The 13,776-nt window shown below is 44.2% G+C and overlaps 2 protein-coding genes across 3 annotated transcripts in view; both read right to left on the bottom strand.

The window, feature by feature from the left end:
- Positions 1-3,061, bottom strand: part of brd2b (bromodomain containing 2b) — a 14,137-nt gene extending 11,076 nt beyond the window's left edge. For both annotated transcript variants that reach the window (XM_008281166.1, XM_008281167.1), the window contains exon 1: positions 2,946-3,061. In XM_008281166.1, coding sequence (XP_008279388.1) covers positions 2,946-2,977 — 32 coding nt within the window. In that variant the 5' untranslated portion in view covers positions 2,978-3,061. The remainder of the gene's footprint in view (positions 1-2,945) is intronic.
- A 798-nt stretch (positions 3,062-3,859) lies between these two features.
- On the bottom strand, positions 3,860-13,644 carry tap1 (transporter 1, ATP-binding cassette, sub-family B (MDR/TAP)). Its single transcript, XM_008281164.1, has 13 exons — positions 13,282-13,644; positions 10,913-11,245; positions 10,438-10,633; positions 10,049-10,163; positions 9,378-9,508; positions 8,985-9,190; positions 8,678-8,875; positions 8,325-8,453; positions 8,052-8,246; positions 7,789-7,962; positions 5,657-5,816; positions 5,381-5,517; positions 3,860-5,198 (listed from the first exon to the last, which is right to left on the bottom strand). Exons 2-13 carry the CDS (start codon positions 11,231-11,233, stop codon positions 4,962-4,964), a joined length of 2,199 nt encoding a protein of 732 aa, XP_008279386.1. The 5' UTR covers positions 11,234-11,245; positions 13,282-13,644; the 3' UTR covers positions 3,860-4,961.
- Between the last annotated feature and the right edge of the window lie 132 nt (positions 13,645-13,776).

The following is a 13,776-nucleotide window of genomic DNA, read 5'->3' as shown; positions in this document are numbered from 1 at the left end:
CAGCATTAACGCACACATACCAGCTTATTAGGTACAACAACCAGCAGACAAAACTAATGCAGCACAATAAGCCCTACCTTATCAAAAGGTTATCATGGTCAGTGTTTGCCTAAACTGTTTAGACAGGTTCTGATAAAGCTTACAGTTATTTTAGAGGAACTGCTGCAAGATTTAATAAGAGATAATAACCCTTAGTTGTTATACTAGACATGCATTCAGCTTGATAAACCTCAAATGGTTAACTATGCTCTTTGGAAAGAAATGTCACAATGCCATAAATAAACACCAGTAAAGAAAGGATAAATACTTTAACAATAGGTTTAAATGTGTGTCCTCTAGTTTCTTCACAAACACAACTAAGGACACTCCAACTAATGGCCTTGACTGAGGCACAGCGCTCCGCCCTGTAGCGTCCCTCTGCTCTACAGTGAGCATTACAAATGGGGCAAATGCACAAATATTCCCCAAAGGCCTTGGGAGAGTTAAGTAAAACAACAGATCTCAACATGCTTTACAAGTTGCATGATCTTCAGTTTTGGTTGCAATCCAACAGGACACGCCACTTCAAGACGATCGGTTCAATGCAGACAGACGAAGCCCATATCATCCCCGTCTCACCTCCCTCTTGGCAAAGCACACGGACCAAATTTAGAAGAAGTTAAATCTCACCCTAGTTTGGGACACATGCACTTGCCCTACTGACACACAATTCGTGGCAAAGCCTGTGAGCTGATTTCCTGCATCAGTCAGAATCCCGGCCGGCAACACAAAGAAAGACCAAATAGCATTAGCGCTGAGAACAACAAGAGTCATTGTGCAGTGAATACAGTCACATTAAAATATTCAGTCAAATGTATTGGAGGCCTACTTATTTGAGCTTTTTGAAGTAACTGAACAGCAAAGGAACTAAAACAATAATAGGGAGAAATTCCTTGTTGCTATAGTTACATTCTTGTAAGTCAGAACATATGTCCTTCAGTCATTTGTAATTTTTTCTGAAACTAACTGGTTCAAGTCATATCAGCTCAATGAATAACTGAAGGGACTAAAACTAAGCTGAGGGCCAAATGCCAGCAATAAAAATGTCAGGAAAAGTTTGCTTACTCTACCACACAGAATGACTGGCCTACCTAAAGTCTGCAAAAGTGAAATGATTTAAAAATTAAATGACAACAACTTGAAATTGCAAATTAAAACAATGCAATTAGCAAATAGGCTGTAATTCAGGACGGATGAGACGTGGCTGCTAAACAATGAGACGAAAGCTGTAATTAACTTTGATTAAATTCAAGTGGATTGAAACTTTTAGTGTTTGTTTATCCGTGTAATGTTTACGAGGTTCAGGCACGTTCGGACACCAGCCCAGACTCATTATTCAATATCCACACCTCGTACATTGTGCAGATCCAGGGTTTGAACTAATCTGTCAGTGGTTTTTAAAAATTCATGCCATCTTCCCTTATTGGTGTTTCATGCTCTATCACTTGGTTTGAAACTACTGCACAGTGACTACAGAACATTTTATTGCAAATCAAACCGCAGTAACCGTTAGAAAAAACATCAACCCCAGGAAGAAATGCCTTTTCATCAGCATCACGCACATGTAGAACAACTCATATGTTTTGGATTGTCAGTTAAACTTAACTAAGCAATATTCTTTAAACGTGTCAAAGCAGTTACTGTGTGTGGGATCTGTTTAGCACAAGGTTTAGACTTGATCATGAGGGACAAATGAAAGGAAAAGTAAACTTTGCTCAGTGTATGGTTTCAGAATGACTGCATGAATGCATGGTTTCAATTTGCAGTTTCAGAAGGACTGTTGTGCTGCCACTTTGCCGAAGAAATAACAACAACATTTCATTTTTCTTATATGGAGTTATGACCGGCTAGATTATAGCCAATAAACTATAAAGTCAAAACAAACTATAGGTGACAGCATCAGATCATATGAGCACAACCTTGATACTTACAGGCTGGAAGAGTTTGTTGTTGACTTGTAAACAGTTACAGCTTCCTTTGGCTAATGCGGTTTTGTTATTTTATAAACCTGCAGTGAACAGAATTCTGCTTGTTGTAAAATGCCACCAGACGCTAACGTCCTAAAACGTTCTCCACCAGGAGCCCAGAGCCGTGAACAAGCGGTCGGACCTCCACCAGCTGGAGCTCGCGTGGTGTGGACGCCCCGCCCTCACTGTTTGTAAACACTGCTGCACAATGACAGACGCCATTAACACTCACGCCTGTTTATTTGTGTCAAATAAAGGCGCAAAATCTATATTTTTCAGCACGGGTTTATGCAGAATCAAACAACCAACGTGTCAGTCGCTGCCAGCCGTTTGGCCACAGCGTACAGGTGCAAGCTCGCCAGGACAGGAGATGGCAGCTGGAGGCTAAGCTAGCTAGCGTCACCCACCGGTCTGCAAAGATGGCCAAACAAACCTACGGGGGATACTAACTCGCGGGTTAGCTGATGTTGTTTGTGGATGCTGGACGCGTAATTAATGACCAGTTACTGAGTTACATGAGGCTCGAGGTTAGCGCTGGCAGGGTGTCTGAGCGATGAATGACCCGGCAGACAGAAAGCCGGCGGGGAGCAGCCGGCGGAGCGAGCCGGTGGGGCTGCAGCTGTCATCCGCCTGCTGACTCTCAGCTAACAAACTGCAAAAGAGGACGGGGGCCTCGTGTAAACGCGCGTGTAAATGTAGCTGTCGTTCATTAAAAGTTCAGCAGTTAACAGGGAGATAGCACGGTGCCGTGACAGAGAGCTAGCTAAATCCGTCTGTGTCATATAAGCCCCCGTTGGCTGGCGAGCTAGCGTTGCTACAGGGAGGCTAACGGTAACAGAACCGTAGCAACAAGATGACATTTAACGGTAGGCCGTGTTCGTGGTCGCCGCGATGCTGTTAAAATGTCCTCCGTTGGATGTGAAGCGCAGCGGACGTTACCTGTCGTGAGGCGGGTTGACGGCCGCTTCCATCGGGCTGAGGGCGGAGTGTTATCACGGTCCAATTTTTTTCACCAGCTGTTGACGCTGCACTTCCACCGAATGAACTCCGCAATGAAATGGCGCCTAAACGTTTCCGCTTGTCGCTATATAAACCCGTCACGTGGCAGCGGCTCGTATTTCCTGTGACGTGGGCGCAGATTCTGTGCTCCTATTGGCTGTAAACAGACGTCTGTCACACAGAGCGCACGCCCAGTAGCACAGGTCTGTACATGTTGTACTCTGAGTACATGCGTGGTTCTGATGCTCTGTTACAATGGATGCGCCCGTCGCACTGCGTTAAATCGCTTTTATTTTACAGTTTAGCGCCAAAGTCTTCACAACTACAGATCTGCTTTGCGTCACCGCAGATCAGCGCATATTACAATCATTCATTGTCAGCAGATTTTCACATCTGACTCGGTGATGTGGTGCACATCAGTAAACACTGACATGCAGATTTTTTTTTTAAAGATGTACGATTTAAAAAATATAGCAAGTGTTGCAAATCAATTTACATGAACTCTTATCAGTCAAATAAACCGCAAGCATAGCAAATCCAATGAATTCTAAGAGTAAAACAAATATTGGCTGTATGCAGAAATGTGCAAATTATTACTGCCCAGGACTACATAGAATTCAATTTGAACATCCTAAAATGTGCAAATGATAATAATAATCCCATTTAGAAAGATATGCATGGTGCTCTTCACTGCTCACACTTACCATTGCCTTACAATCCAATTAAAGGAGGATTAACAACATTTCTAGCGGCCACATATAATATGCAAAAACACACATAATTCATCTTCCCACAGAGCAGCCCTGTCTGAAAGCAGCTGTCAAGCTGAAAATCAAAAAGGCACGACAAAATTCATGGAAACCATTTATTGTCACCAAACGCCAACAAGCTGAAACAATCAAAAGTAAAACATCACTAATAAAAGAAAACTTGTGGAAAAAACACAAGCATGAAAATACAAAGAGTAGATCCAGAACATTTAGACACTGTCAGTCTCAACTATAGTTGAGAAAACATAGACATAAACATAGACATGTGATAGAAAACATAACAGAATCTAGCGGATTGAGCTCCTCTACGCCTACATTTATAAAGAGAATGAAGCAATATCCTAGTGGTTATAAACTCTCAAGAAGATTCACACCTACTCGGACATGAAAGCTGCCCACTAAGACCTGGGGTTGGGTGATATGATCATAGCTACCATGAGACAGAATGAATAAGCTGTTCACAGGACTGTGCTTCCACTTTTAATACTGAACCTCTGCATGTGTTGCAACATTCTGGATGAATGTGCTGAACAATAAGCCAGACAGCGTCACAGAGCGGCAGATTTTTGTGAACGAAAAATAAATACTCCTGTCTCGTCATTTACTCTAATCGTGGAACAGCGGCGAGCACTGTCGCCTCACTGCTGGCCAGCTCGGCCTGTGTGGAGTCTGCATGGTATCCCTCTCGCCCAGATAGGCTCCAGCCCCCTGCTACGCTGCTATAGGTTATGGATGAATAGATGGATGCTCTTGATTGATTTTGACAAGAAGTGGTACTACACTGTGACAGATGATGGATTTTTTTTGAGTGAAGAATTGGATGGTTGATGTTGATTGAAAGGTTGCTTTATTTTTATGGATTTCTGGAGGAGGCGCAGCTTCAGCTACTTTCAAGGTGCAATAGTGTAAATGGGCCAAACTAAGGGTCAACCGAAGTCCTTTTTTAAATAAAATATAAATAAACACAGACATTGCAACAAAGTTTGTGTTATAATTTCTGTACCCAACACTAGTTGGGTAAATGGATGCTGGTGTCAGCACTGACAAAAGCATATCGGTTGACCTCTTCAGCAAACACTTGTAGTATAAAGTGTCATCACACATGAACGTTGTTCTTTATAGTACAAGTGAAGCCTGAGTTTGAAGCCTGGAAACCTTCCTGTCTTTGGACTGCCGCTCACACGCGTCATTGTGCGTCAGTCCCGTCCTCTTTTCGTCGTTGAAAGCTCGTGTTCTGCTTCTTCACCAGCTCGGCATAAAGGCCGCCTTTCTCCATCAGCTCATCGTGCCTGCCCTCCTCCTCTATCATCCCGTTGTTGAGCACGACTATGTGATTGGCCTTCTCTGCAACACTCATCTTGTTGGGTATCAACAGCACGGAGCAGTTCTCTGCAGCAGTTTCCTTCAGCAAAGCCTGGTAGACCTGAGGAGGACAAGCAAGACTCAGAGCTACATGAAGAAAAACAACTGTGTGCTGACCAATGCAGACTTTGAATGTGGACAACACATGCGGCTACTATACAGGGTAAGCTACGTAGATGGTCACATCACCGCTCACCTCGACACACAAAGCATAAATCGGCTGAGAGACAAAGAATTTCTTACCCGGTGTTCATTCTCTGTGTCCAAGTCACTGGTGGCAGTGTCCAGGATCAGGATTTTAGGTTTTCTGATCAGAGCTCTAGCGATGGATATGCGCTGCTTCTGACCTCCAGACACTTGGCCTCCCTTCTCCCCAGCATCTGTACAACAAGATGACCATTTGTTGTGTCTTCCTTAGAGAGTAGTATCTTCTGCATAGGCAAAACTAAAAGGCCAAAGTGGTGTTCGGTTCTTTAACTACTTCTCATTATTCTCACTACCACATGCTGAGTTTCTGACCTGTGTCGTATCCTTTGGACAGGTCCGTGATGAACTCGTGGGCGCTGGCCAGCTCGGCAGCCCTGAACATCTTCTCATCAGAGATGTCCTCGCAGCCATACTTGATGTTCTCCCGCACGGAGCGAGCAAACAGCACACAGTCCTGGCTCACCACAGACATCTACGAGCAAACAGAAAGAAGAGGAAACATCAGCGGCTGTAGAATCTGTCTCAGCTGAATCTGTGCATGGTTCACGATGAGGACAACAGCAGAACATTTCACTGTGCGTTACACCGTGTATAACTGTGTCTGTGACCAACAAAGGCCTCGAAAGAGTAAAGTTCAGCAAAGAGTTCAAATAAAATACTCGTGTGAGCAGCGTGTGATAACACAAGAAGGATTAGATAAGAGATAAAAAAGGATAATAAACAGGCATTTGGAGGAATCTGAGAAGAAACTTTGCCTGAACTTATCTTCACTTTAATCATCATCAACTACAGCTGATTGCATTTCTTTCCCATTTTATGTTTTCAGCTGCAGACGTCACGTTGTTCCTGAACATCACTCCATTCCTGCAGCACGATGACTTGATAGACCTCTGAGTTTATTTCACCTACAGAGGTCAAGGTTTGGTCTTTGTTCCTTTGTGTGCTTAAAAACGGAGGTAAATAGAGAAACGTAATCACGTCAAACATCCTCAGCATCCAAGAACGGCTAAAACGTTTCTTGCAGAGTTTGCTGCTGTTTTGTTTTTGTACATGGTGATATAGGAATTCAAAGCTGAAATGTGTTTTCATTAACATAAATAAGAAATGATTAGGCGTTACCTCGATCAGCTGAGTGCAGAACTTGCACTACAAGCTACATCCACAGTGAGAAAGAGAGAGTATTAGCTCCATTTCATAACTAATCTCTGTACATACTCTCATAGACACAGACACTGGAGAAAGAACAGCAACGGAGATGAGTAGGACGACAGATGTCCTTAATTTTACAGCAGCTGCTAGCAGAGACAGACAGGCCAGTAATGCTTGTGATTCATTATCCATGTTGAATTAATCACTGATAGTCGAGGCTGAGGGCTTTGTTTTCCTCCTATCACAAGACAGGAGTGTGATGAATCTGAGAAGCGACAGTGAGGGCAAGTACGGGCGTCATCCTTTAACAAGTCAAAGTTTATTCCCATCCGGACAGAACAGTAATCCCAAAGTTTATAAAAGGGCCTCGTAGTGTTTCCAGAAGCCTCCATTTCAGGTGTTCTTAAATAGCAGGAGTAGTGTGCATACGAGGTGTGAATGTTTGAAAATGAGAACATATCAGTGTGGATGCAGACACAGTGACGTGTTTCAGGGCAGCAGCCTAACAGTTGTTACTGTGGTTTTGCTTGTGAGCTGCTCTGCCACTAGCGGCCAGAATCCCCTTTAAAGCTGCGCTGTGCGGTTAAGTTTATATTCTACATTTCACCGGTTGCTTCCAAACCCTCTTTACCACCTCAGCAGACAGACTGCTACGATTCAAGGCTCATTATTGTTTCTACCTACAAACTTTCGAGCTGTGAAAAAGGGGACGGCACACGAATCTGACACGAGGTGAGGAGGTTCAGGGGCATTCTCCTCTGATAGACAACTTTGGTGATTTTAATGCACAAATGAAAAACCTAAGAGATGAGATTATACTGAGAAAACACCTTTCTATAACAAACTGTTTTATTTAATATTGATTATTATAGCCACAATGTTCAAGTAACTTCAATAAAAACATCAAAACATATATATAATATAAATAAAAATAAGAATTGACTTTTTTTGTTTTGATTTATTAGTTTTTTTATGTTTGAAGAGAAGTAAAGCTGCACAAGTATCCTGTCAAACCCCTCAATGCAGGACACCTTAATCCTGTCCCTGCTACAACTCAGTTTGAACAACTGTGTTAAAGTGATGGGTATTTATAACATGATGTTTCTAAAAATTCTTTAGATCCACACAATTCCCAATAATGACATGGATGATGCTTGTGTGTATGTATATGAATGTGTGTTTCCTACATGCTCACCTGTCCTTGTAAGCATGAACAATACAAAAAAAAAGGACCCAGTCATGAAACGACTGGTCCACGCCATCCTAACTCCAATAGCTGCCTGGTGACCACCCACCTTGTCATGCAGATACTGGTCTTTGTAGCTTTGCAGTGGTTCTCCGTCCAGCAGGATCTGCCCAGACTGTGGCTGGTAAAACCTCTCCAGTAGTTTGACGCAGGTGGACTTCCCTGATCTGTTAAGTCCCACGAGGGCAGTGATCTGGCCTGGCTTTACCTCCAGAGACACATCCTGGTGGAGGAGAGGTGTATGTAACACCACTTAGTATTTAAACAATGAACTGTGGATGTAATAAATGCACAGAAGAAAAAGATTCACACCTTAAGCACAAGATTCTTGTCGTCTGTCTTTCCAGAATAGGAAAATTGAACATTCCTGAACTGAATGTGTCCTTTAAGGTTTTTAGGCTCCAACTTGCCCTCTGGGGGTATCTGAGGTTTCCGATCCAAATATTCAAAGATCTTCTCAGAGGCTCCGATTGCTTTTTTCACTTCTGGGTAATAACGCATGACAGCCTGGAAGAGACGTGGCAGTCAGTAAGGAAGGAGTAAAAGGATGCATGCATGTATGCTTAGAATAAAGCCGTGGCTCACCTCAACAGAAGACGCAAACTGTAGCTCGTAGAGGACAAACGACACCAGATCTCCGCTGCTCACAGCCCCCCTGGTCACAAGCGTCCCCCCGTAGTACAGAATGCACAGCTTCAGGGCTAAAGTGGTCATCTGGGGGAAAGAGTGGCGCGTTTTTTATTCAAGAGCAAATAAAAATACCCAGACAATGTTTGGGGTTCAGAGGGATGCATTTAAAACTCCGTACTGCATTTCATTTTCTGTGTATTTTCTTTACATTTTCTAGCTGAAAAGCTGACATGGTGGGAGGCGATAAACACAAGCAGGTTTTAAAATGCTCCGTCAGTAACCTGCAGGCAGGTCAGTATTCAACTCACGCTGTTGGCCCAGGTCGAAGCTGCATAGGCTGCTGACTCCTTCTTATTCAGGGCGTAGGTGGCCTCCATCTGCTGTCTGTACCTCTCTGTCTCACCGTCCTCATTGGCAAAACTCCTCACCGTCTTCATGTTGGAAAATGTCTCTGTGGCCACCTGGTTGGCCTTAGCCAAAGACTCCTGAACCTTTACAGCAATAGTCTGAAACACAGATGAAAACAATACAATTTGATGCAGCGTTTTCTACAAATATGGACCGCGTTTGATTTGCTTATTAATGAAACTGATCTGATTGGAGGTGGAGCATCACCTGGTGGAAGTGTCCGGTGAGTTTAGGTATGACCCAGATGATGGGCAGTCCCATGCAAGTGAGCAGCATCATTTTCCAGGACTGCCTCACCATGAAGAACACGAGGAAGCAGAACCGTGCCGTGTACCACATCAGAAGACTCAGTTTCTCACTCAGCGCCTCGCTCATGTCGTTGGTATCCGTGGTGATGCGGGACACGAGCTCACCTGAAACGAGAGCTGTGCATTAGCCTCCACAAGTTCTCAAAGAATGAGCAGGTAGATTCGTAAAAATGAAAACATACATTATACATGCGAACAATAAAAAAACAAATCAAAACAAAACAAGTGTATGATCTCCTGTACACACTCCTTGAGCTGTGTCGGCCATGTGTGCAGCGTATACATCATTTACCGGTTTTAGTGGCATCAAAGAAAGCAATCTCCTGCTTCAGCACAGCCTGGAAGACGGCTCCCTGCACCGCGGTGTGTATGAGACTCATGGTGACGTTGTACATGAGGTCGCACACAAACTCAAGCACAGCGCTGCAAACACACAACAGAGAACAGATTAATACTACAAACCACACAAGTATAGTATCACACGACCACTTCTACTCTGAACGTGTTCATAATAAGCTACTGTTGTGTTATAAAGAGATCATTACCCAAAGTCCTTCACCAGGAATGAATGATCTGCTTTATTATCTGAATAATGGCTTCCCATGATTTCTCCTTCTTCCCCCAAATAAAACTCAAGTTGAGTGGTTGCTGTTTGGACACAGATTCAGCGTCCATCACTGACGGTTACCATGTTTACATGAGGAGCTGTAGAGGGAGGAAGTGGTGCAGCAGCACTGGGAGCAGAGTACTGCTGCACAAAGATGCTGCTTTAATGAGGATGGCAGCCAAATATAAAAAATCTGGATTTATATTAAATCCCTTTTTTTTTTGTTAAATAACAATTTTTGTTATTTAAAGTCACAATCTCCTAATTTGTGTCCACATCACTCTGTGCTAGTAACAGGAGAACGTATGTAAAGGCTTGAGATGAGATTTTTGGAACACCCACATGAGGTACATTACCTGGCAATAGTCATTAGTGTCATCATTGTGATGGCCTCTGTGAATGCATCGGGTGCTTCTTCATTTTGGATCCAATCAGCCACACGACCCGTGTACTGAGGCATCGCCATCTCACCTGAGGGCAGCAGATCACAGTCTCACATGCTGATCTTTCAGGAGGCACACATCAGTGGGCTACGACTGATTTTACTCACTTATGACGATGACTTATCGGCCTACTAGTCGTATTAAAATGTCAAAAACACCACAGTAGAAACACTAAGTTGAAATGAAGCCGTACTTGTCTCTAAAATGGGAGTGAAGCTGCTACCACACAGATGGAAGTGTTCAGAACTTTGCACGAGATTACTGCTCAAACTTCCCCTAAAACGAGGCGCTGCCTTACGTACCATAAGACGAGAGAAACACTAGAGTCAGCACGGCCACAAAGCGTCCGACGTAAGGCCGCATGTATCCCATCAGTCTCTTCAGAGGGGTGCTCGTGTCCACTGTGGGCTTCCGGGACGGCGTCCTCTTCAGCCAGGATGACACGTACCGACTCCAGTAGAGCCAGGCCACGACCGTCACCACATAACCCTGTAGCATCTGCAAAACAATAACACGCAACACATCCATATAGAGCTACTGTATAGACAAGTTAATGATGTGAAATAAATCACTTTGTGCTTCAGGCGTCTCCAGTTGAGAAAAACACATTATTTAATCACACACTCGTCTTCAGGTTCACCATGATTACATTTGCATGCAAACTTTCAGATGATGAACTGGAAGCACAAGAATAAAAGCTGTGGTTTGAGTCTGATCCTGGGCCTGCATCTGTCATCCCATAATACACCTAAACGTGTTAGGAAAGAGGCCGCTCACCCATTCCCAGGAGTGCCACCCGAACAGCTTCTCCGTGGTGGACTGCCCCAGGGCCCAGAGGAGAGTGATGTACACCGGGAAGTGGAGGCAAAGCACCCCGACGCTCTGGAGCCCCTCGAAGCTCCTCATCCAGGGCGCGCTTCCAGGGTAGGTGAAGGCGAAGAGGACGAGGAAGGAGGCCCTGGTCAGCGCTCCTCCCCACAGGGTGATGAAAGGATGGGGGAGGAGGAGAGGGGAGAGCTGGGCCAGGCGGATAGCGTGCACCATGCACACGTCCAGGCACACGCAGAGCAACGGGAAGAAGTAGCTCATTTTCTGCATAATGCACAGGATCTGCAAAGACAAGAAGGTCATCACTACCTCCAATCTCTAGATGAACATCTTTGCTCAGGAAAGATGCAGAAGATTGTGAGGGATACAAAACACATCCTGAATGAAGAAGCTGAAGTGTTGCCTTTACACAAGAGGTTCAGGATGTAAAATGTAAAACTAACAAGTAATTTATCCCATTCCTCATTAAGACATGTACGGTTTCATCAAGTCTTTCTGTTCCATCTTCATATGTATACTCATCATGATACACCTCAACATATCTATACATGAGCTCATCATGCCGTTTTATTTTTATTACATCTATATTTTTAGCCTTATTGTACTTTTATAATCCTCGTCCTGCTTCTTTCATGCCTTATCTGTGTCTAGCTTCAGTAACACGTCGGTTTCCCCAGAGAGGGATCATTAACGTTGATCTTATCTGTCTGTGTGGTTTTATCACCTCATATTTAACACCGTCACTTGTTTGACTGGAGCTGGATTTTACAATTTAGATCTGTCATCCTTCTGACTACTCGGCACGCTTCTGGTCAAGCATGTCGGATTTGTGTTAACTGTAACGAGTGTCTCTGAAATTAGACAGGTTTGTTGTTTTTTTTCTTTGCCTGAATTCTTACAGACTCTAAAGACTTGTGTGAATCCGACCTATCTATCGATCTATGGGCATAGATTTCTAGATTTCAACAAGTTCTCCGACCGCGGCGATGTTAATCCCAGAAATGTGCTGAGTGTGCTGAAAGTTGTCAACATGAGCCGTTCAGGTGTGTCGGGGTTTATAAATGAATTAAATGAACCAGGATGTAACCAGTGGCACCTGGTGGTCCTCTGCTGTCGGCCTCTGATTGGGGCAGGCAACAATAAAGTGAGTCAGGTGAGGATGGGCGGTGCTGGCCGTTTTCTGCGTGAGGCCAGAGAGACACGAGGCTTGTGTGTGATGGTTCTGGGCCGAGGGATTTCCTGCTGCGTGTGAGATGCTGGCGTGGCAGTGATCATCCATCCAGATTGCACTGTCTTGGTTGTTGTTTGTAGGTTTTGTTTGTGTGAGTCCGCTCGGCCTTGCAGGGCTCCTGGATGAAAAGAACTGGGATGCAATGTGTGAGAGCGGACGAACCGCCTTTTTTCTATTTCTGTTAATTGTTTTGTTTGTTTCACTAACTTCCTCATTGAGATCGGCGGTGAGTAATAACCAGCCTTGATCCCCGGTAGCGTTGAGACTCAATGTGACGCTTGTAGGAATGAGTGAATCGAGTGCAGTACTACTTGATATGCAGGCGTTTTAGAGCGCAGTGGTTTTCATCTTTTTGTGCAGCCGGTCTCAGTGGTATAGATTAGACCCCGCTCTGACAAATGGGATTGTGATTTTATGAATTTTGTGCTGCGAACAATAAATACTGATATGAATCACTTGCATTCCCTGGTCTGTGATCTGTTTCATGCTTTACCTGTCGTGTCAGGTTCAACAAATACGTCACAGAAAAGGTGCGACGTGCACATTTAAAGTGATGCCACTTCAACAAACAATATGAAAGATGATCTACAGGTGTTTAGTATCTGAAAGCCTGGGAGCTTTACTACTTTATAATCCATTAGATTTATAAATGTTTGACCCCAACACTTCCCTGCTTAGTGTCTGTCTCATATCAACATCTAGCTTTATGAAAATGAGTGGTTTGGTATCACACAGTGTGCACAAGAGAAAACCAGAATCTGTATGACTAGTGGGCAGAAAGTTTTCCTAATCCTCTCTCACACTAGATGTAATAACGACCTTCACATCGTGCCCACAGTGTTCATGTCCTTCACTGCCAACAGCCACACTTTGCTTTCACTTCTGCTTTACTTTCATTTTCTCCTTCACGGCTGATTTCTTTGAAACAGCCCCAGTAGCTTCATGGCTAATGCCCCCAGCACACAGAAACACGAAGAAGCCTCCAAAACACTCTCACATATCACAGTTATTAGTATGGGTCTGTAGCTGTACTGAGCTGTTAGCTGTTAGCTGGGTGAAGCCGGTGTTATTACCTCCACGGACTCACCTGGTTTACTTTCCACGAGGCAGGTTTGCTGTGACGAGGTTTGTCCCACAGCTCGAAAAGACTCCGAAATTAAACCGAGACGAGCTCAAATCCTTCCTTTCCTTCTCCCGAGCCGGCAGCCTGTTTACGCTTCGTCCAAACGTGTCGCACTGTTCAGAGCGAAAGCGAAACTAACTTTTTATAACGTCGTCCGAGCGGAAAGTCCCCAGAGAGGCGGAAGAGGAGCGAGAAGATCGTCCCCTAATCTCCCCTAAGTGGTGCCGAATCTACTCCAACATGTTCTGTCGAAACTTCTACAAGAATAAAAATAATCTTCGAGCCGGTCGACTGTACGGAGCTCCACTGCTATGGTCGCCTGACAGGAAGCTCACAGTGAAACAGCGACACCAAGCGGCGATGAGCCGCAACTACAAGAGCGGTGTGACCTCAACCTTGTAAAGTAAAAATCCTTACATCACCTCAAGCTCTCTTAAAAACAAAATCTAAAAATCTGTA

Source organism: Stegastes partitus, unplaced genomic scaffold (genome assembly GCF_000690725.1).
Source record: "Stegastes partitus isolate 25-593 unplaced genomic scaffold, Stegastes_partitus-1.0.2 Scaffold225, whole genome shotgun sequence".
Classification (NCBI taxonomy): domain Eukaryota; kingdom Metazoa; phylum Chordata; class Actinopteri; family Pomacentridae; genus Stegastes; species Stegastes partitus.
This window is presented reverse-complemented; position numbering and strand designations above follow the sequence as displayed.